Source organism: Colletotrichum siamense (genome assembly GCF_013390195.1).
Source record: "Colletotrichum siamense strain Cg363 chromosome Unknown KSG_Cg363_contig08, whole genome shotgun sequence".
Classification (NCBI taxonomy): domain Eukaryota; kingdom Fungi; phylum Ascomycota; class Sordariomycetes; order Glomerellales; family Glomerellaceae; genus Colletotrichum; species Colletotrichum siamense.
The window spans coordinates 236537-255222 of record NW_023501021.1 but is presented as its reverse complement, the minus strand read 5'-3'; the positions used below and the strand labels follow the sequence as shown (position 1 = coordinate 255222).

Here is an 18686-nt window from a genome sequence, read left to right as displayed (position 1 = left end):
ATATACATCACCCAAGTCAAAAGGACTTTTGCACCGGCTCGCGTGGTACGCGCGCCCACGGAGGCAGTCGTCAGTGGTAAATGCACTTGGCCGTGTAGGGCAGGTCAACACGATTGGAGATGGCGAGATGATTGGGGGATCCCTGAGGTGATCATCCCAAAACGCCTTAGTAGAGTAAGCGGCGCATTTGTTTGCTTGAAAAGGCAAAAATACGGTACACCGTTCATGTATGCCTTGATAATTTCAGAGTCTCACATTCTCTCTATGAATGTCTATCAATGAGTAACACAGAATCATGAGCATAGGACAACATCCCTAGGGAGTTTTACTGGAACAAGGAATCGGACTAGGGCGATGTCGTGATTGCGGGCCCCATCGTTTTCTTCACCTCCGCCCCGGACTTGAACTCGGCTCAAAGTCCGGGGCAGCCCCGCACCGTCGCATCTCACCAACACACCCAGTCTCACTCTCACTCGTCGAAGCGCTCACAGGTCTCCTCCGGTTTAGCCAGCTTACGACGCACCATGCGTGTCCCAGACCTCATCAGCACCTCCCAACCCGACGCCAACGCAACATCGCGACGTACACGGCGACGTCATGACAACACCAGCTCTTCACCGTCCTCATCGGCCTCCGCATCGCCGTCGCCAGAAGATGCACCGCGACCACCAGCGAACAAGAGGCGCAAGACGACAACAGAATCCGCTGGAGGAACTGCATACGCGCGGAGAAAGCGCGCCGTGACCGCGTGCGAGTTCTGCCGTCTGCGCAAAACGAAGTGCGACAATGCCCGGCCGGTGTACGGCTTCTGCCGCCGGCAACGCGCAACTTGTGTCTACGGTGACGAGGAAGAAGAGAACGGGGGTAATGTTGCGAGAAATCACGAGGAAGATTCCAGTGCCGTGATATTGGAGCGGCTGGATGAGATTAAACAATTGCTCCAGAGCTCACCGAGGGGCTTGGCGCCGACGGCCGCGTATCCCGCGTATCAGCCGGAACCCACTGCCGGCGCCGCCGTGCCATCGCCGGGACACCAAGGTTTCGACGTAGAAGGGGCCTCTGACCGCGATGAGACTTCGCGGACGCTTTATTCTGCGCTGCGGTGCGAGTCGATGCTCCGCTGGCCTGTGTTTGATGGGCTTATACCGGAGGAAGATGCGCGGATCGAGTCTTTTATACTCGAGTTTGGTGCGGACCTGGATGATGCGCCAGCTGTCGAGGAGAGGAGAGGACCGTCGTCGACTTCATACGGAGCAACTGCGGGATCTGGGATAAGGGATGATGCATTCGTGCCGTTGTGCCAGAAGTTCCTGATGCATGTCCACCCGCGGAATCCCATCCTCGAAGGCAGGGAACTAGTAACCTACGCAAAGCGGGCGGCCGAACACGGTGTGGGATGGGATTCAGCCTCATGCTTAGTGGTGCGAACTCCCTTTCGCCTTAATATAATGTCACGCTGACTGCTGTACAGTTGCTCGCCTGCGCCTTGGCTTGCCTCACGACACCATGGCTCCCACCCATCGAAGACAGCCCTTTTATGATGACAGTCGCCTCGGAAGATGTGGCAGAGATGCCCCTTCCCGCGATCATAGAGCCGGAGGACTGCGGCGTGGCAGATGCATACTATCTCGCCGCATCAAAACGCATCGGTCTACTCGGCCCGTCCATTCTCGACATACAATGTCTATTCCTGGCTTCCATGTACGAAAAGTGTCGTCTACGCCCTCTGAGAGCGTGTTTCTACATCCAGCAAGCGTCGACGCGTCTCCAAGCGCATCTCCTCCGGAGAGGTAGACGGCCGTGGAGGGCAGCTAGTGGCAGGGAAGAGCCGACGCAGCCTCTCGAGCAGCGCGTCTTTTGGTCCTGCTTCAAAGCCGAAAAGTACCGCCCTCGTCCCCGAAAGCCCATAACCCACCATTGGATACTGACATCGTCCAGCGAAATCCTGCCCACCTTAGGCCTGAGATCAAGCGGCCTCGAGGACTTCACCTATCCAGACTCCTTCCCCGCCCCGCCGTCGACCCTCTCCTCGGCCAGGCCCGCCGCCGGCGACTACTACGCGTGGTCGCCCATGTCCGACGACCAGCAGCGCGTCGAGGAGGAGCGCAGCTGGCTGTACTATCTCGCCGAGATCTCGCTTCGGCGCACCATCAAAGACACCATGGCGGTGCTGTACCGCAAGGGCGAGACGTACTGGCTGCAGAACGAGCAGCTCCTGGTGCGACAGTATGACGAGTTCGAGAAGGAAATTTCCCAGCTGTGAGTTCGCTTCGTCCTATGTCTTGCAATGAGAATCAAATGTGTGAGGAGTGGCCGGCGATGAGCTGACACGGTAGCACAATCATAGGCATTCTCACCTGCCGCCCCTGATTCAGTTCGACGAGCACCGCCACGCCGACAACGAGCTCGCGTTCTATCTGCAGGGCAGGTTCCAGGGGTGGCGCGAGGCGACGCTGCGGCCGCTGCTATACTGCGCGCTCCACGCTCCCGGGGAGGTCAGCGCCAGGGTTGTCGAGCTGGCGCAGAAGGCGGTGGATACGTGCTCTGCCATGATTGTCAAGACCGCATATCACCATCGCCACGGGGGCAGTTGGTTCGTGGCGAGGAGGGCGTTCTCCTGCGCAATGATAATTCTTGCCGCGAGGCTGCGGGATGGGCCCGTGAGGGCGCCGCCGAACTGGAGGGCATTGGTCAGGTTGGCGCTGAGGGTGGTTCGGCGATGGGGTCGCGAGGCGAGGGACGTTGAGAGGATGAGGTCTACGTTGGAGAGGCTGTTCAATCAGGTACAGGCGAGAGCCGGACCAGAGGTTGGTAATCTGGGTTAGTTGGGAGGAATCAACATTGACCGTCATCATCATCTCTCGATTTCACGTATTTGATCATGTTTGACAGCCAAGAGCGCCACCATGCAATCGCCACTTTAAACCCCCGAGCACCGGCAGATGGGCTTGCATTAGAGTTGGTCGAAGCCGCTGCTTCAGCAAGTCGTGTGTGCCTGGCTCGCGGGTTTGAGCACCATGCCCTTCTTTCACGATGCCGCGTGTCATCGCGCCAGTTTGTGCGCTGCTCATCAGCGGAGTACGAATCGAGAGGGTCACTTGACTGCTCTTACGCAATCATACTGAGACCTAATCAAGAGACTATTGATTCCATTTCCCGGGACTTGGAATCGTCTCGACGAGCTTTCGCATCCCAAGAACTAACGTCAACCCCGCAATCAGGAAGATCACCGGCAATTCAGTAGTTTCTCAACTAGGAGAGAAAACTTTGACAGACCTGAGCCCAGTTCTTGGTGCCGATGGCCGGCGCACGCTTGTGCGAGCTTCAATAACTTGGTGTGACCCCCCAATTGTTCCATCGAGGCAAGGCGCGGTCCAGAACGGTGGCACACCAACCACTCAGCGGTGTCGAACGTCCAATACGGTCAGTCTGTGCAACGCAAAAATACCAATTGAATGGCTATAGCTTCGCCGCCAGCCGAACTCCAGAGACCCTGACGCCGCCCCCAGAGCACGGCCATTGGCGGGGAGAGGAAGCTGGCCGGATGGTCAGCAGAATCGGGATGGCTGACAACCTTCTCCGACAGTGTGCGCCTTCTAGCTGGGTGGCTGGCAGGTGACAGTGAGAAGTCTATTGCTTGGGGGTTGGATCGGACTGGATCTCTCGATAGCTTGTTCGACGCCCGAGTAAGCGGCTTGCGCTTGGCGGCGTGCGACGACGCGCCGGCGCGAGAGGGTGGCGGCCAGACCCCAGATCGGCAGTGTCTCATTGATCGGGCCACTCATCACCGCAAACTGAGCCTCAACCCCGCAAGCAGAGACCGTTCTGGGCTGCATCGGACAATCAACGGCGGGGGAGTGGCGACTTGACGATTTGAGTTGTGCCATCCGGGAGCATTGCAAGATCTCCGTAAAACGCTTTACCTAGTGTCCAGACACTTCTGAACAACCACTAACGGGTTCGATGGTCTGCAGACCTGAACGAATGTCGATGACGATGGTTACAACATCCGAGGCTCGGCGGCGAGTCCGAACAGGGGCTAGCAGGGACCTTGCACTTTGCAAAAACCCCGGCAATTGCAGCGCAGCGCAGCGCTAGAATCCGATGGTCTGGCTCGATTCACCTGTCGCACCGTTAGCTTCAGCACGCCGAGATCATGGGCATTTGGAATGGGAGAAGAGAAAACGATCGTGCGTGCGCGGTGTCATTGGAAATCAGGCCAACGCGCGACAAACACGAGCCGCCGCCACGATGCGGGCCCTGCGACTCACGTGTCCATGGACTCGGGATGGCCTAGGGGGGTTGGATGAGATGGGGGATGGGATGGGACGGTCTGGTCCTTGACCGGGGTGCGCATTGCAGACTTCGTGTTTGGTGTTTGAGCGGTGGTCCCGTGGTGGAGGAAAACAGCGGACGAACTCGAGGTCTGGGCCGAGACACCACGTGATTGCCATCGTGCGCGAGCGAGGCCCACTCTTGGATTCTTCACGATGAGTCTTCCAGGCTTCTCTTCCGGTCTTGGGTCTGTGTTTTTCCCTGGTTTTCCCGCCGGGGGCCGGGTGATTCAGGGGGTGATCTAATGACATACACTCCACTGTGGAGAGAGTGAATCAATCTTGATCTTTTCTTGGTCTTGTTTTCTTTTCAGCCTTCTCTGGTATTGGTCTTCCAGAGAGGGCAAGAAAAATCCTTCCGAGCGGAGACCGACCACGCATCCGTAGCCGTGATCCGTAGCCGTGATGGTCCGGAGACCCCGTGGAGTGATGAGAATTCTGCATCGTCCGCCGGTTTGTAAGCGCGGCGGCCCCTCGCTCGTATGAGGAGCCCTGCCGGTCAGGTGGAACGGTGAAAACGCGGTCGGCGTCGCGCCAGTGTGTTGCCCATGGGGAAAAGAACAAAGGAAGAAAGAGGAGACTCTAACGAAGCCAGACCAGTCCCAAACTCGGCCGAAAGCCGAGACGATTTTGGATCTTTGAAAGCAAGGCAGCAGACTCCAGAAGAGCCAAAAGAGGGCGCCTGTTACTGATTTCCCGGGGGTGGTCGCTAGCGATGGGGCCGTCATCAAAGACGGGCCGATGTCACGGCCTTGACAGGTAAATCTAAGCACCTGCGGCGGAGAGCCGACCAGGGGATGGGTCGGAACGCACCCACAGCCCGACAGCCGGGGGAGGGAGGTCTGGGCAGTTGGAGACGGGCGCAGGAAGCACGACGAAGGCAGCGGCTTGTTGTTGGTCACGCCGTGGTCACGAACTGGGGCCCCGTTAACAGCGGCGCATACCGAGTCAGGCGGTAAGATGGTACGAGGTGACAGGCTTGCTTGCTTCTTGTTGGAGCGGGCGTGGCCCGACAGACACAGTGAAGCAAGAGTCACCGAGAAGGGAGCATAGGCTTCTGACGAATGCCGATACTCGCTACTCGCTCTCCCTGTTCGATGATGGCGCGTCGTCGCCGTCGTCGCAGTTCGCAAACCCCGACATCAGACCAGTAACCACGGATCTGGAAACGAACATGTAGGTGATTGGATACCGCGGGGTGGAAAAGCTGGAGATGGGTGCTAGGCAGGCCTCCTGGGAGATTCTTTTCTTGGAGACCCCGATATCTCCAGACTGTCGAGAGACGGAGACGGTCTGGAGGTGCATGTGAGTGTGAGGAGGAGCTCCACAGCGGACAGGAACTCGGCCAATTTAGCAAGAGGACGCTGCATCGAGAGGGATCTGGAGGCAGTTAGCGTTCCCAAGTACCACCGAGCATTGGCCCATAGATGGAGCCGGGACCGGGGATTGGAGGAGGGATGATGGGGAATTTGGGGGAATGAGTTGGGGAAAAGAGGGTGGGATGGATGGTTAGGTGCGGATAGGTAGACCTGCGAAATGGGATGGATGGAACGGTTGCATGTTGGGAGGCATGCAAGGCCGGAACAGCTGCACTAGGCAGTAGTAGTGAGGCACAACGACGACGACTTGGAAGCCAAGGCGAGTTTAGGGCGCTGCTTGAATGAATGGCCCGAATAGCTTCGACTTGGGAACCTAACCGAGACGACAGTTTGGTTGTTTGAGTTGTCTCTGGACAGTCGAGCTAGACGGAACCGAGTAACGCTGCGCATGTCCGGAGGTAGAGATGCTGCAGCATGCGGGAGAGCACCGGTGGCCTGTCTCGGCGGCCGGCTTGTCGTATGTACATGTTCGTAGTGGTTGGGATCGTTAGTCCCGCCGGGGTAAGGATCAGAATGAGGATCGGGTTGCATGCTCGTATGTGCAGTACTGACCGGAATCTGTCCATCGAAACACCACACAAACGAGCGAGGGCAGGCCGCAGGAGGGAGGCTGAAGGGCTGATGGAAAAGGAAGCAAAGACATGTGCCAAAATCGTGGAGGCTGTCGTTGGATGACGGGAGTGGAAGGGTTTGGCCAGGGAGGCGGCAAGCACAGGCCCAGCCGCATTCTTTGGCAGATGTCTGTGTGTCTCTGTCCAGCTGGTGTTCACCATCTAATTTCTAGGGCACGTAGAATGCCTCCGCGAGTACGGATAGGCATCTGATTTGATGGTTTGGCGACACTATCACGGGATGAGATGGCGGCAGAGTCAGCACGCAGCCCGCAGAACCGGCAGCCGGAGGGTTGACGTGGAAGACACACAGCAAGCCAAAGCGAGACAATACGTACTCGGTACACCTACAGCGGTGAAATCAGGCCAGACACAGGGCAGAGGACGCTGAAGCTGCCTGCCTGAGCAGCCCAGAGCAGCGCAGACGCCAAACAGGAGGAACAGCAGAGCAGGGGTGTGGCTCTGACAGGGACGGGTGGTGTTTTGGATTGGGCTAAGAGAAGGGAGAGGCGCGAAGCCAATCAGCGCCACGATGGCGGCCGGGGAAGGACGACAGGCGGCGCCGCAGGTTGGGCGGGGGCAGGTTGGGGCACTTCTCGGCGCTTCTCTGGCGCTTTCCCCAAGTGAAGCTCCAGAATTCCCCTCTCCGTCTCCATCTCCGGAGCACTTTTTTAATGTGGTCTTTTTTTGTTACAAGTCATCACAGTTTACTCTTATTTCCAGCTGGCTCGGAAGTTGGAACCCCTCGGGGACCCCACCATTGCGGGTGAAGACGCTTGGAGAGAGAAAATTAGACGGAGGGACGGACTGAGAAGGACCTGTCAAAAATTTTCATCGTGAGATTAGGGGGAAGGGGAGTGAGGACGGATGAAGACAAGCCCGGTTCAACAACATCAGCAACACCCAACTTACTTCCAAACGGTGACGATGACACACCAAAGACAGGAGACAAGGGGCTCTCGTGGAATCTGGTGACAGATTGGCGCTTGTCCTGAAGCGGGATCATGTCGTTGACGTGACGAGAGTCAAGCTCGAGAGCTTCAGAGCGTTGTCTTTCCCTCCCGTTATTGCTACATGCCTTTCACCCCCTTGTATCCGCAAGGAAGTGTAAGGATACATACATCGTAAGGCAGATACATATGCAGCGTTTCTGCACGAGCTCGGAGCCAAGCTCGGCAGGTTCAGGCTTGGCACGACAGCTGGTCCCCTCCTTCCCCTCCCCCGCCGCATTGGTGCGTTGGTGGTGATGGTGTCGAGGTGTTGATGGGATTGGGGGATTGGCCACCCCCAGGTTTGAGATTCGCTTGTTGCGCGCTTGCGGTGGACGGGCGTCATGATCATGTGTGTGAAGTTCCGCGTTTACGCCGTAGGGTTTTACCAGGATCCCAGCATGTCTGCGATGAACGAGGTCGTTTTCGGCTGCCGAGACTCTTCACTGACGCATGTTCTGGGCAGACAGAGGCGAAGCGCAAGGGCAATTTGCGATTGAAGTCGCGACTGAATCCGCGGCTGGGACATCGTGTCATTGATTCGAATTGGCATTTTGGTCCTTAGCTTGCGTTCATAATGACCGGAACTACCGTCATCACAGCCCCCCGACTAAGGGATTACAGACCCATACAAAATCTGCCAACTTTGACTAACAATTCTGATGTGGTTCTTTTTTTCTGTGTCTCTGTCTGTCTGGCCCGAGGCAGGATGAAAAGTCGAGACCACGTCCAGATCAGCACCAGCGCCAGCACGAGGGCAGGGGATTTGGAAAAAAGAAAGAAAAAAATGTTGGTCAGAAGGGACACGCAAATTTGGCCTGTAGCGCGTCGTGTCCCCGTGCTCATCCCATTTTCCATGCGCATCCCGGCGACCCCAGCAAGGTGGAGCGGTACGTACCTTGTCAGGTACATGGGTACTTGATGAGGCCCCATAGCCGAGAGCGGTCAAGGATCTGGATCGAGTCTAGCGTCGATTCGCCAGCGCGCAACAGCGACAACCTCTTAGGTACGTACCCACCGCCGACAGCAGAAGGCCGCCCCGCAAAACGCCACGCGACGGCGAGACAACGGCGACTCTTCCCCAGCTTTTTTTTCCTCTTTACTGGGCAGGCACTTTTTTTTAGGCGGTCTCTAGGCGAGTGACCCCGTGACTCGGGAGCCTGCGCCCACCACACCAGGAGGCTTCTAGGGGGCAAGCTAGGGCCTGGAGGGGGCAGAACCAGCCACTGCTGCCCGTCCTGGGGGAGAAAGGGGGTCCCCGGGGGGCAAAACTGCGACCTGGAGAGAGCCCCAGTGTTGTTCCCCAGGGGACCACTGCGCTGCTGACTGCTAAAAGTCACCTCAGACGACCGGCCACCCCTATGGCTGGCCACCCAAACCACCTAGAACACTGTCAAAGTGTCGCTTTTCCTAATGTTTTAGCGCTGTGGGTGGCAGACGCCGCTCGCCGCACGCCGCTGACGGCTTGTTCGTTTTTTGCCGAACAAAGTAGGTAGCGGCAGCTAAACTGGAGATGGAGGTCCCTCTCTCTACTGAGATAGGTACCTACCTAGCTTTGCTTCTGGCTCGCTGTGTGTGCCGTATTCAGGCCTGATCTGGCTGCTAGCCATGACGATCTGTCCATCAGTTGTGTCAGTGAGTGAGTGCTGGATATTGCAGATGGATTGTAGGTACTCAAATTAAGTAAGGTAGGTAGGTAGATCATACGCCGAGTCTCTTTGTCTGTTGTCCGCGTGATGATTGAGCATCTTTGGTGCCGTTTATGGCTGGTATGCTGTGGTCCTGACCTGAGCATGTTCCAATGATGAACAGCTCTCGCTTACATCTATTCTCCTGATGAAGATAATAGCCAAACAACACAAACAAGATCTCACGATACGTTACCTTCTAGTCCTTCCAGCCCTTCAGCGATGAATGAATCGAGCTGTCAGCAGATCAGGCACGGAGTCAGCGGGAGGTACCTTATTGCCGTTCTACCTAATATTACGAAGAGTCTGTCAGCAAAACAAGGTACTTGTGTACCTACGTGTGTACATACGAACATCTGCACCCCCCCAGTCCCAGTCTTAGTCCCTAGCGCGCTCCTTTCCCTTTCCTCGTCTCTACCTAGTCCCCGGCCCATCATCCTCGTCCTCCCACCTTTTCCTTCCCCGTGGCCTGCCCGCCCCGCGGCCCCCTTCCCAACTCGTCGGAAAGCCCCCAAGAGTTATCGGCCCTTCTTAAGCATGAGCTCCAACATGGGGACGGCTAGCCATCTGCCTCTAACCCAATGGGAGCCCGCCCTCGTGAACTGCGACCTGTCGACCCTCGGAATGGGGAGATGAAGCACCACACACCACGCCTCGAGGAGAGCGGCCTTGCCTGACGTTCCATTCTTCGGTGCCACCTCGACGGGTACCCGACCAGACCAGACCAGACAGACCGCACACCTTTTGCACTCTTGCAGAGCACGAACTGACACAGACGCGAACTGACTGGCTCGTCGAAGAGTAACACGGGATAAAAGGTTCCCATCTCCCCTTCCCTACATCGTCTTCCCTCCCCTTCCTCCTCACGAGCTTTTCCTCCTCACGCCCCCCTCGACAAGATCCCCTCTCGTCCTTTGTTTATTCATCTCCGAATACATCAACGACAACAACAGCAACCATGGAGAAGGAAACCGGCGGTGTCACCCGCGAACCGGTCGGCCTGGCCGTCACCGAGGACGTCTCCAAGATCGAGGCCCCCGTCACCTGGAAGGCCTACGTGATCTGCGCCTTCGCCTCCTTTGGAGGTATCTTCTTTGGATATGACTCCGGATACATCAACGGTGTCATTGGTAACCTCGCCTTCATCCGCAAGGTCGAGGGCAATGACCAAGCCGATAGTATGAACGAAGCCGACCAGTCTCTCATCGTCTCCATTCTCTCCTGCGGTACCTTCTTCGGCGCTCTCATTGCTGGTGATGTCGCCGACTGGATTGGTCGCAAGTACACTGTCATCTTCGGCTGCTTCATCTACATGATCGGTGTCGTCATCCAGATGCTTACCGGTATTGGCGCTCCTCTTGGTCCCATCGTCGCTGGTCGTCTCATTGCCGGTCTTGGTGTCGGTTTCGAGTCTGCCATTGTCATTCTGTACATGTCTGAGATTGTGAGTCTTCACATCCCCCTTCCCCAAATATCCTTTCTCCAACAACACCAACGCTAACCCCAATTGACAGTGCCCCAAGAAGGTTCGCGGTGCCCTCGTCGCCGGCTACCAATTCTGCATCACCATCGGTCTCTTGCTCGCTGCTTGCGTCGTCTACGCGACCAAGGACCGCCAGGATACTGGTGCCTACCGCATTCCCATCGCCATCCAGTTCCCCTGGGCCCTCATCCTCGGTGGCGGTCTGCTCCTCCTTCCCGACTCCCCCAGATACTTCGTCAAGAAGGGCCGCCTCGCGGATGCCACCGAGTCTCTCTCCCGCCTTCGTGGCCAGCCCAAGGACTCTCAGTACATCCAGGTCGAGCTTGCTGAGATCGTCGCCAACGAGGAGTACGAGCGCCAGCTCATTCCCTCCACCACCTGGTTCGGCTCTTGGGCCAACTGCTTCAGCGGTGGTCTCTGGAAATCCAACTCCAACCTGCGCAAGACCATTCTCGGTACTTCTCTGCAGATGATGCAGCAGTGGACTGGTGTCAACTTCATCTTCTACTACTCTACCCCCTTCCTCCAGTCTACCGGCGCCATTGACAACACCTTCCTGATCTCTCTGGTCTTCACCCTCGTCAACGTCTGCTCCACTCCTCTGTCCTTCTGGACCGTTGAGAGATTCGGTCGCCGCACCATCCTCCTCTGGGGTGCTGCCGGTATGTTGATCTGCCAGTACCTCGTCGCCATCATCGGTGTCACTGTTGGCTTCAACCACACCCACCCCGACCCTGCCGACGCCACCAAGTCCATCGCCGACAACATCCCCGCCGTCAACGCCCAGATCGCCTTCATCGCCATCTTCATCTTCTGGTTCGCCTCCACCTGGGGCCCCGGTGCCTGGATTCTCATCGGCGAGGTCTTCCCCCTGCCCATCCGCTCCCGTGGTGTCGCCCTGTCCACCGCCTCCAACTGGCTCTGGAACACCATCATCGCCGTCATCACCCCCTACATGGTCGGTGAGAAGCGCGGCAACCTCAAGTCCTCCGTCTTCTTCGTCTGGGGCTCCCTCTGCACCTGCGCCCTCATCTACACTTACTTCCTGGTTCCCGAGACCAAGGGTCTGTCTCTCGAGCAGGTCGACAAGATGATGGAGGAGACCACCCCCCGTACCTCCGCCAAGTGGGTTCCCCACGAGACCTTCGCCGCCCAGGTCGCCAAGGACGGCGTCCTCGAGAAGGTCCACGGCGAGCAGATCGAGCGCCGCGGCTCCAACGTCTAAATTGTTTCTCCCAATCATCATTTGTCTATACTAGTATATTTACTCGGAATACCCCCCGTGCCGTATTCTGACGGAGAGGCACTTGTATGTGTGTGGAGTTGAGCCCAACTGTGTTTTACTGGGCGTCGAACTTGTTAATGCGGAATGTCTTGAAATGTTGCATGGCGCATGTGGAGGATCACGTTTGTGATGATATCCCAATATCCTAAACCTACCTACCTACTCTCTAAACAGTAATTGAAAAAATAAATTCAATCATAAAAAAAAATCTCTGCTCGGCTCATTTCCGCTGTGAACAAAAACAAAACAAAGCATATAATAATGCGCCTGCCCCAAAAATGCCCGATGGTTCGGGGGAAAGCGGACCGAGGTCGATGGGGCCCCATATCGGAGCCCGACGCGTTCTTTCTCATTATTCATGCTGACTCCCAAACCGGGGTCTTCGTACCACTTTCATGTCGGGCCCCCCGGCCGCGACCAAGGACCATCGTCACGGGGGACTTTCGACATTTTTTTGTGAACGACCGTCGTCAAAAAATTGCTAGGGGGCCCAATCCCGGCCTTGGCTTGATTCGGCAATTGGGGCGGGGCGGGAATACCAAGGCTCCTTCCTGGGCGTAAGTCTTTCCCTCCCTCCCCCGGGGCGCATCACCCGGCGTCCGCCCGTCTTGGCTTTCGTTAGCCGAGCGGTGTGAGGAAGAGATCGGGACTTGGAGAGCTTGGGCGCCGCTATTTTGGCGGTGTGATGGTGAAGAAAAAAAGACGGCTTTAAGGGATGGCGGAAGATGCTTTATCCAGAGCATATTTCGTGATCTTGTGGATCGATTTTTTTTTTTTGGCGATGGTGGCACAGACTGGCTGATTGCTAATGGGTTTACTTTCGTGTTAGTGTCCCAGCCCTGTGTCTGATGAAGCAAGACGACGGGAGTAGTTGGATGAGAAGTGTTTTTGTCATTATGAGATGTTGAAGGGGTGATCCGGGTCATGAAGACGTCTCAGTGCTTTCCACAAAACTCGCAACGTGGATTGACAAGTTGTTAGTGGAATGGCATTCTTGAACTGTGAATAGTTAAAGTGCGTATTTTGAGGAGAGAAGTAGAGACCCGTGTTGCCTCGAGAGAATGATTTTAGCAGTCTCTTACTTGCCTGGTATTATCCTCTCAACATAGAGAGTCTAATCATTTCTGTGCTTTGTGGGGTGTCCCTTTTTCTCCTATACAGAAGTAAGTGATGGAACATTAAGGTAGATTTTACCCTCTTGCATTAATGTAATGAGCCTATGTGTACTCGGTTTGTCGCATAATAGGAACATTGACAACTGGTTTGATCACAATGATTGTCCTTTGTGTATGGGGGAGGCCGAGGCCAAGATACCATTGAAATCTTCAGGGGCTATATGTGACGTTAGGCAAAGTTTTCAATTGACTGTTTCGAGCTTCTCGTGGCTGATATGGGATTGGCTCTGATATTGGCATCAAGACTTTTTGAATGACATGGTCAGAATGCCATCTACTTTATTGGGTTAAAGGCAGCCACTGCAGTAACAAAATGTGAAGCTATTAAGATAAGTGTCAACGTTCCAGTTACCATCGTGTTAAGAGCGAGAATATATTGATTACGAGAGCTAAGTTTATAGGTTTGCGGACAAGATTGAATGAGACGAAACAATAGAAATGTCTAGATGTCTAGGTTGACAAGAATGTTTGGTTGTCATTGATAGCTATCGCTTGAGACTACAGTCAGTATAGAAACCGATATATTACTGCAAAATTTACAAGTCAAAGCACAACGCTTCACTCTGAAATTGGAGATTTGCGGGTTGTTACGGCCAACACGAGGGGTTCGGTGGATTTCAGCGAAAGCTGTGCCAAGTCAAATAGTTTGTATACTTGGACAAATAGGAACAGCGATGAAAAAAAAAAAAAACACTATGAGTTTCAAAGACAACAACGACAACAACGACGACAGACACGATGGACAAAAAGAACTGGAGGTCATATCTCATTGGCTTTGCTCAATAGCAACGGCGCACGTCGACCCGCACTGGCACTCTAAACAGACGACTTGCCAGTTGCGCGCATCTGGGGCAACCCACGGGGCGGCCGAGTACAGAGTGTACGAAAGCCATGGGATACAGTTATGCATCTCTTCGGTCTCGGGAAGAAAATAGGGGCTGTCATCGGTGTCGTAGTGGTCTTTTGCTTGCCGAGAAGCCAATTAGAGCGAAAATTCCATTCTCGGTGATCTCGGCAGAGCGGGCTGGGCAATATCGAAACTCTATTTTGACCTGAATCGAGGCAGGTCGTCACCAAGGACCACACTTTTCAGCCAATACCATTGCACGTATTCTAATCCCCCATGTTCTTGAACCGGGTGTCATCTAGATTGCCTGTGGCCTCATTGGACTTCAAAAGGACGAAACAGACGTTCTACCATCTTTTGATAGCAAGTTCTTTATTTTCGTTGTCGGACAAGATCAACTTAAGCAAGCGCTGGCTCTGAGTCGTTTTCCTACTTTTAGTGGCCTCATTATTAGGATTGAAACCACATTGGTGAAAGACAAAGCTAAGATCACCAACATTTACACCAACCTACTCTCCCACATCCGCCCCGACAAGCACAATGCAACTCAAACTCGCAGCCATATGCATGGCCCTCGCAGCCACCTCCGCAAACGCTCAAATCGAAGATCCAGAGCACCCCTTCATCCCACCAACAGCCTCCGACCGCCGCTCACCCTGTCCGGCCCTGAACATTCTTGCCAACCACGGCTACATCAACCGCAATGGGTCATTCATCACAGAAGAGAGCGCCACAGTGGCACAGATGCAAGCCTTCAACTTCTCGCGTGCCGTCGCGGCCGGCCCCATCCCTGCCGCCCTCAAATACGCCACGACCGGCGTGAATGGGACATTCCACCTTGACGACCTCGCTCAGAAGCCCCTCGACCATGATGGCAGTCTGAGCCGCGGAGATCTCGCCCTGAGCGACAATCTCAAATTCAATCGAACCATCTGGGACACCGTCGTGGCAAGGTTGCCGGATGAGTACGTCACCTGGAAGCAGGCGGCTGAGGCGGGAGCAGCGAGGTTGGAGGATGCGAGGAAAGAGAACCCGCAGTTCAAGCTTGATGCGGCGGGTATTCAGGCTACTTTTGACCAGATGAGTGGTATTCTGGCGGCTTTCGGGGGCAGTGTTGAGGATGGGAAGGCGAGGAGAGATTGGATCAACGCTAGCTTTGTGGAGGAGAGGCTACCATGGTCTCTAGGGTGGAAGACGTCCGAGAAGGTTCTGGCTGGGGCTGACTTTGCCCCTATGGCGACAGCTTTGAAAGAGTATGCGCCTGGTGGTGTGTGAGAGAGGTTTCCTCATCACGTCGGAAAACATTCAGTGTGGATAACGTTTTGCAATAGCTTAACAATATTGACTAAAGTCTCGAGCTAACGCATGTATCTATCATTCTGACTTCCTTAAATCTTCTGCTGAATGCCATATCCGTTGCTCGCGCGGACTAAATCTAGAGGGTGCGCGGCTTAATGGCCTTGACTCCCTTCAGATCTTTGATGATCTGCTCAGAAGCAGCCAGTGCAAAGCAGCCAGCAGTGAGCGTGGGGTTACAGGCGTTCTGCGTGGGAATGACACCGCATCCACCAAGCACGAGGTTATCCTGGCCCCAGACACGGCCGAGTTTGTCCACGACGCTGTCTTCCTGCTTCTCTCCAGCCCTATAGGTGCCGCAGATGTGGAGAGCGGAGCCGGCTGGCAGGTACTTCGGCTCGGCTCCGGGAAGGAAGCCGCCGAGGCAGCGGGCGACGTCAACCATGCTAGAAAAAAGGGTTCGTTAGAAGTGCAAGATAGGAAAAGCGTATCGGAGACCTACTCGGTGATCATTCTGCGGGAACGGTCGGCGTCGTCTTGGTCAATCTTGAAATGGAAAGTGGGCTGGTAGACGCGTTTGTTATCAGCTACCGTGACTGCATCACAGACAAGAGGACTTACCTGAGGCATTCCGAAGCCATCCTTGATCTTGTCGGAATAGCTGACATGGTTGTCATAGTTGGGCTTGGTGTAGCCGAACCATCGCAGATCAACAATCACGCGTTGGTCGATGCCGGCCGGAATCTGACCATATCCGAAGGCGTCGCGGTGAATCTGGGTATGCCAAGGGTAGTCCTTGGTGAGAGGAAAGTAGCATTGCGGGTCAGGGTCGTTGTAGGGGAACGGCAGAGGATCGTTGGGAAACTTTTTCTCATGCGCCTGAACAGCCTTCTTCTCCTCGGTGCCCAGTTCATACTCGTTTTTCTTGATGGCATCAATGTACTTGCGATCAAGGACGATCTGGCAGAAGGACATGGGCTGCTCCGTCATGTAGTGGCCCTGTGCGAAAGCATCGTCATTTATTATGTTGTCATCCAACCATACCGCCGCGAAGAGTGGGAATAGTACTTACCAAAGCCGGGAGAGTCTCACTAAGTCTTGTGGAATTCTCCTTGGGTCCTCGGGAATTATAGAGGATCCCAGGAGTCAAGACAGCGCCAGCACATACGACAAACTTGTTCGCCTTGATCATGTACTTCTCGTTGTCGATGAGATTCTCGACCTGCACAAGTCTGACCTTTTTAGTGGTGTCATCGAGCTCAAACCTGACACACTGAGTGTTGGGGAGCAGCGTGAAGTTCTCAGCGTGGGCAATGTCGCCGAGAATCGTCGCCGTACAGGCCCACTCGGTATAGTCCTTGTTCTTCTCCCTGCGCCTGCCGCACAGAGGCATGTTGGCAGTCTTGCGGTTTCTCTCCTCGAAGGCTTTGTCCAAAATTGACTTGACAAGCTTCTGGCGAATCGAGTCGTCAAAGATCTTGGGGTTCGTCCAGAACAGCTTCTCTGCCTCTGTGTAAAGCTCGTCCCACTCCTCATCGTTGAAGAGTGTCGATCGTTCAATCGTCGGGTCTTGTCGAGGAGTGCAGCAAGTCCAGTGAGATCCCATACCGCCGACAACGCGCGTGGCAGCAGCGGCGGGGAGGTTCTCGTACGGCTTCTGGTCGGGGTTCTGGCCGTTGTGGACAAACTTCTGCTGGCAGGGTCTATCAATAGTCAGAGCAGGCTTATCGTCGCAAGGATCACAATACTGTAACTCACTCAGGAACCCAGGCTGAAGGTTCGAGGCCAGCGTCGGTGTTGCTGGTCGGCACAGAGAGAAGTTGCAGTTCTCCCTAAATATCATCATTAGGTAAGATTAAAGGTAAGAAAAGCACACAGCTCTTACCTTGACAACACTGCAGGCTGTGTAAGCAAATATAGACTTGTTATTGATGAGGGACAAAATCTGGAAAGGCTTACTTGGTGAAAAGACTGATGTCCTTCTGAACCGCGATACCGTTCTTCTTATGGTCGCCGATCCGTCTGGTCTCTCTGAACGCATATTTAGCCGTAGATGTACGCATTTTGTCGGCCAGAACAACTCACTGCTCTCCAACGTCAATCATCACAACATTTCTTCCGGCTTCCACGAGTTTGCGAGCGAAGACGGCCCCAATAGGGCCGGAGCCCACGAGGAGGACATCGACCTCGTCAAGGCGTTCTCTAGGCGGCATGGAACCCATGTTGACAGCGGTTGAAACGTAGATAGGTGAGAATAGTGTAAAGCTAACGAAATCCAGATAGATGTAAGTGAGGATGAATAGACGGGGAGAAGTTGGTTCTCACTGCTGCCGGCGGCCTTCAGATTTATACATGAACAGTTTACCTGGAACCTGTATCAGCTGACAGCCCGTGGCATCCAAGTCTTTACAGCCACTTCATAGAAACTGTGTGTGGGCAACCTTCAAAAGCCTCACGTCTCGACTCGCTATCGGGGTATCCTGGGCGGCAAAAGCCTGTCAGTGGAACATGTCGGAACATCGCAGGAGTGACTGTGAGACAATCCAGAATTCGACGTTTCGCGAAACAGCCGAGTCAGCCAACGCCATAGGTCACCGTAGACCAGGTTTTCCAGATTTTGCCACGACATGACCCCGGTTTCTAACGCCTTTGAAAATCCTCGAGAATTGTTTCGTCGAAGGGAGAATGTGAAGATTGTTTGTGGAAAGTGATCCAACGAGGGTCTGAGTGAAGGTACTCTTAGCGCCCCGTTTCTCACGTATTGACGATAGACTCTGTTCATCGCCAGGCCATGATTAAGATGCCCAGCAACCGCCTGCAAGCGCCCCCTCGTCCCACTCTCGCACGACTTCCATATACTCCCCAAGAGTGCTACCATGATTCCACCTTTCTTTCGGTTCACCTCATCATGGATGCTCTTACGCTATGACCGAGGACTTGGGTGCAGATATCGAGGTAGACGTCAGTGTCGCCCGATCAATATGTAATCGCCTGAAGTGTAGTGGGATCAGGGCTGAGACTTCGCAAGAGAGAATGCATCCGGATCAGGCCGAATAAACCAGGAGCATGGGGTAGCACGGAATGAGGGGTTGAAGGATGCAACTTATGTCAGGTCATGTTGCAGGAACGTTGTGGTCTCGCGGAAGAGCGGGAGCACAACAGTCGGCTATCCAGTACCTGAGTGCGAAGCCGCGCGTACAAGTCCAGTTGCAGATCATACCTTAGAGACAGAGACCCCGAATTTCTTGATGCGTAGCTGCTCAGGTATGTCGGCACTTGTGAGACGCAAGACATCGGTGAACTGGCAGTGGATTTTCACACGCGAGAATGACGGACATGTCGAATGATAATGCCAAGCTCATAGGCATGGATTGACGTTCGAGTTTATCTACATATTTCAGCTCAAGCTTCATCCAAACTTTCAGCCCACAAATACGCTATGAATTTTAATACTCAAAAAGGGTATTTTGTCTTAGCTCAGAATGCCACAACGGCTTGAGGTCGAAATTTCACCGCTGGTTTTGCAATGATGCCCAGGTTCCTCTCTGGTTCTCATTGGTCCTATCTTCTCACTCTCATCATATCATGATATCGGCTTG

The 18686-nt window shown here is 54.7% G+C and overlaps 4 protein-coding genes across 4 annotated transcripts; 3 read left to right on the top strand and 1 right to left on the bottom strand.

Moving 5' to 3' along the window:
- Positions 1 to 524: 524 nt before the first annotated feature.
- CGCS363_v011685 (uncharacterized protein) lies at positions 525 to 2754 on the top strand (the record flags this gene model as incomplete). Its single annotated transcript, XM_036643534.1, has 5 exons — positions 525 to 1421; positions 1472 to 1881; positions 1939 to 2259; positions 2348 to 2695; positions 2748 to 2754. The coding sequence occupies 5 exons, from the start codon at positions 525 to 527 to the stop codon at positions 2752 to 2754; spliced, it is 1983 nt and encodes a 660-aa protein (XP_036490660.1).
- A 7205-nt stretch (positions 2755 to 9959) lies between these two features.
- Positions 9960 to 11709, top strand: ecdD-0 (Major facilitator-type transporter ecdD; the record flags this gene model as incomplete). Its single annotated transcript, XM_036643533.1, has 2 exons — positions 9960 to 10445; positions 10516 to 11709. 2 exons carry the CDS (start codon positions 9960 to 9962, stop codon positions 11707 to 11709), a joined length of 1680 nt encoding a protein of 559 aa, XP_036490820.1.
- A 2622-nt stretch (positions 11710 to 14331) lies between these two features.
- Positions 14332 to 15066, top strand: CGCS363_v011683 (putative sterigmatocystin biosynthesis peroxidase stcC; the record flags this gene model as incomplete). Its single annotated transcript, XM_036643532.1, has 1 exon — positions 14332 to 15066. One exon carries the CDS (start codon positions 14332 to 14334, stop codon positions 15064 to 15066), a length of 735 nt encoding a protein of 244 aa, XP_036490655.1.
- A 160-nt stretch (positions 15067 to 15226) lies between these two features.
- On the bottom strand, positions 15227 to 17309 carry p2ox (Pyranose 2-oxidase; the record flags this gene model as incomplete). Its single annotated transcript, XM_036643531.1, has 8 exons — positions 15227 to 15533; positions 15590 to 15651; positions 15709 to 16086; positions 16160 to 16790; positions 16846 to 16919; positions 16973 to 16982; positions 17047 to 17118; positions 17173 to 17309. 8 exons carry the CDS (start codon positions 17307 to 17309, stop codon positions 15227 to 15229), a joined length of 1671 nt encoding a protein of 556 aa, XP_036490654.1.
- Positions 17310 to 18686: the final 1377 nt, after the last annotated feature.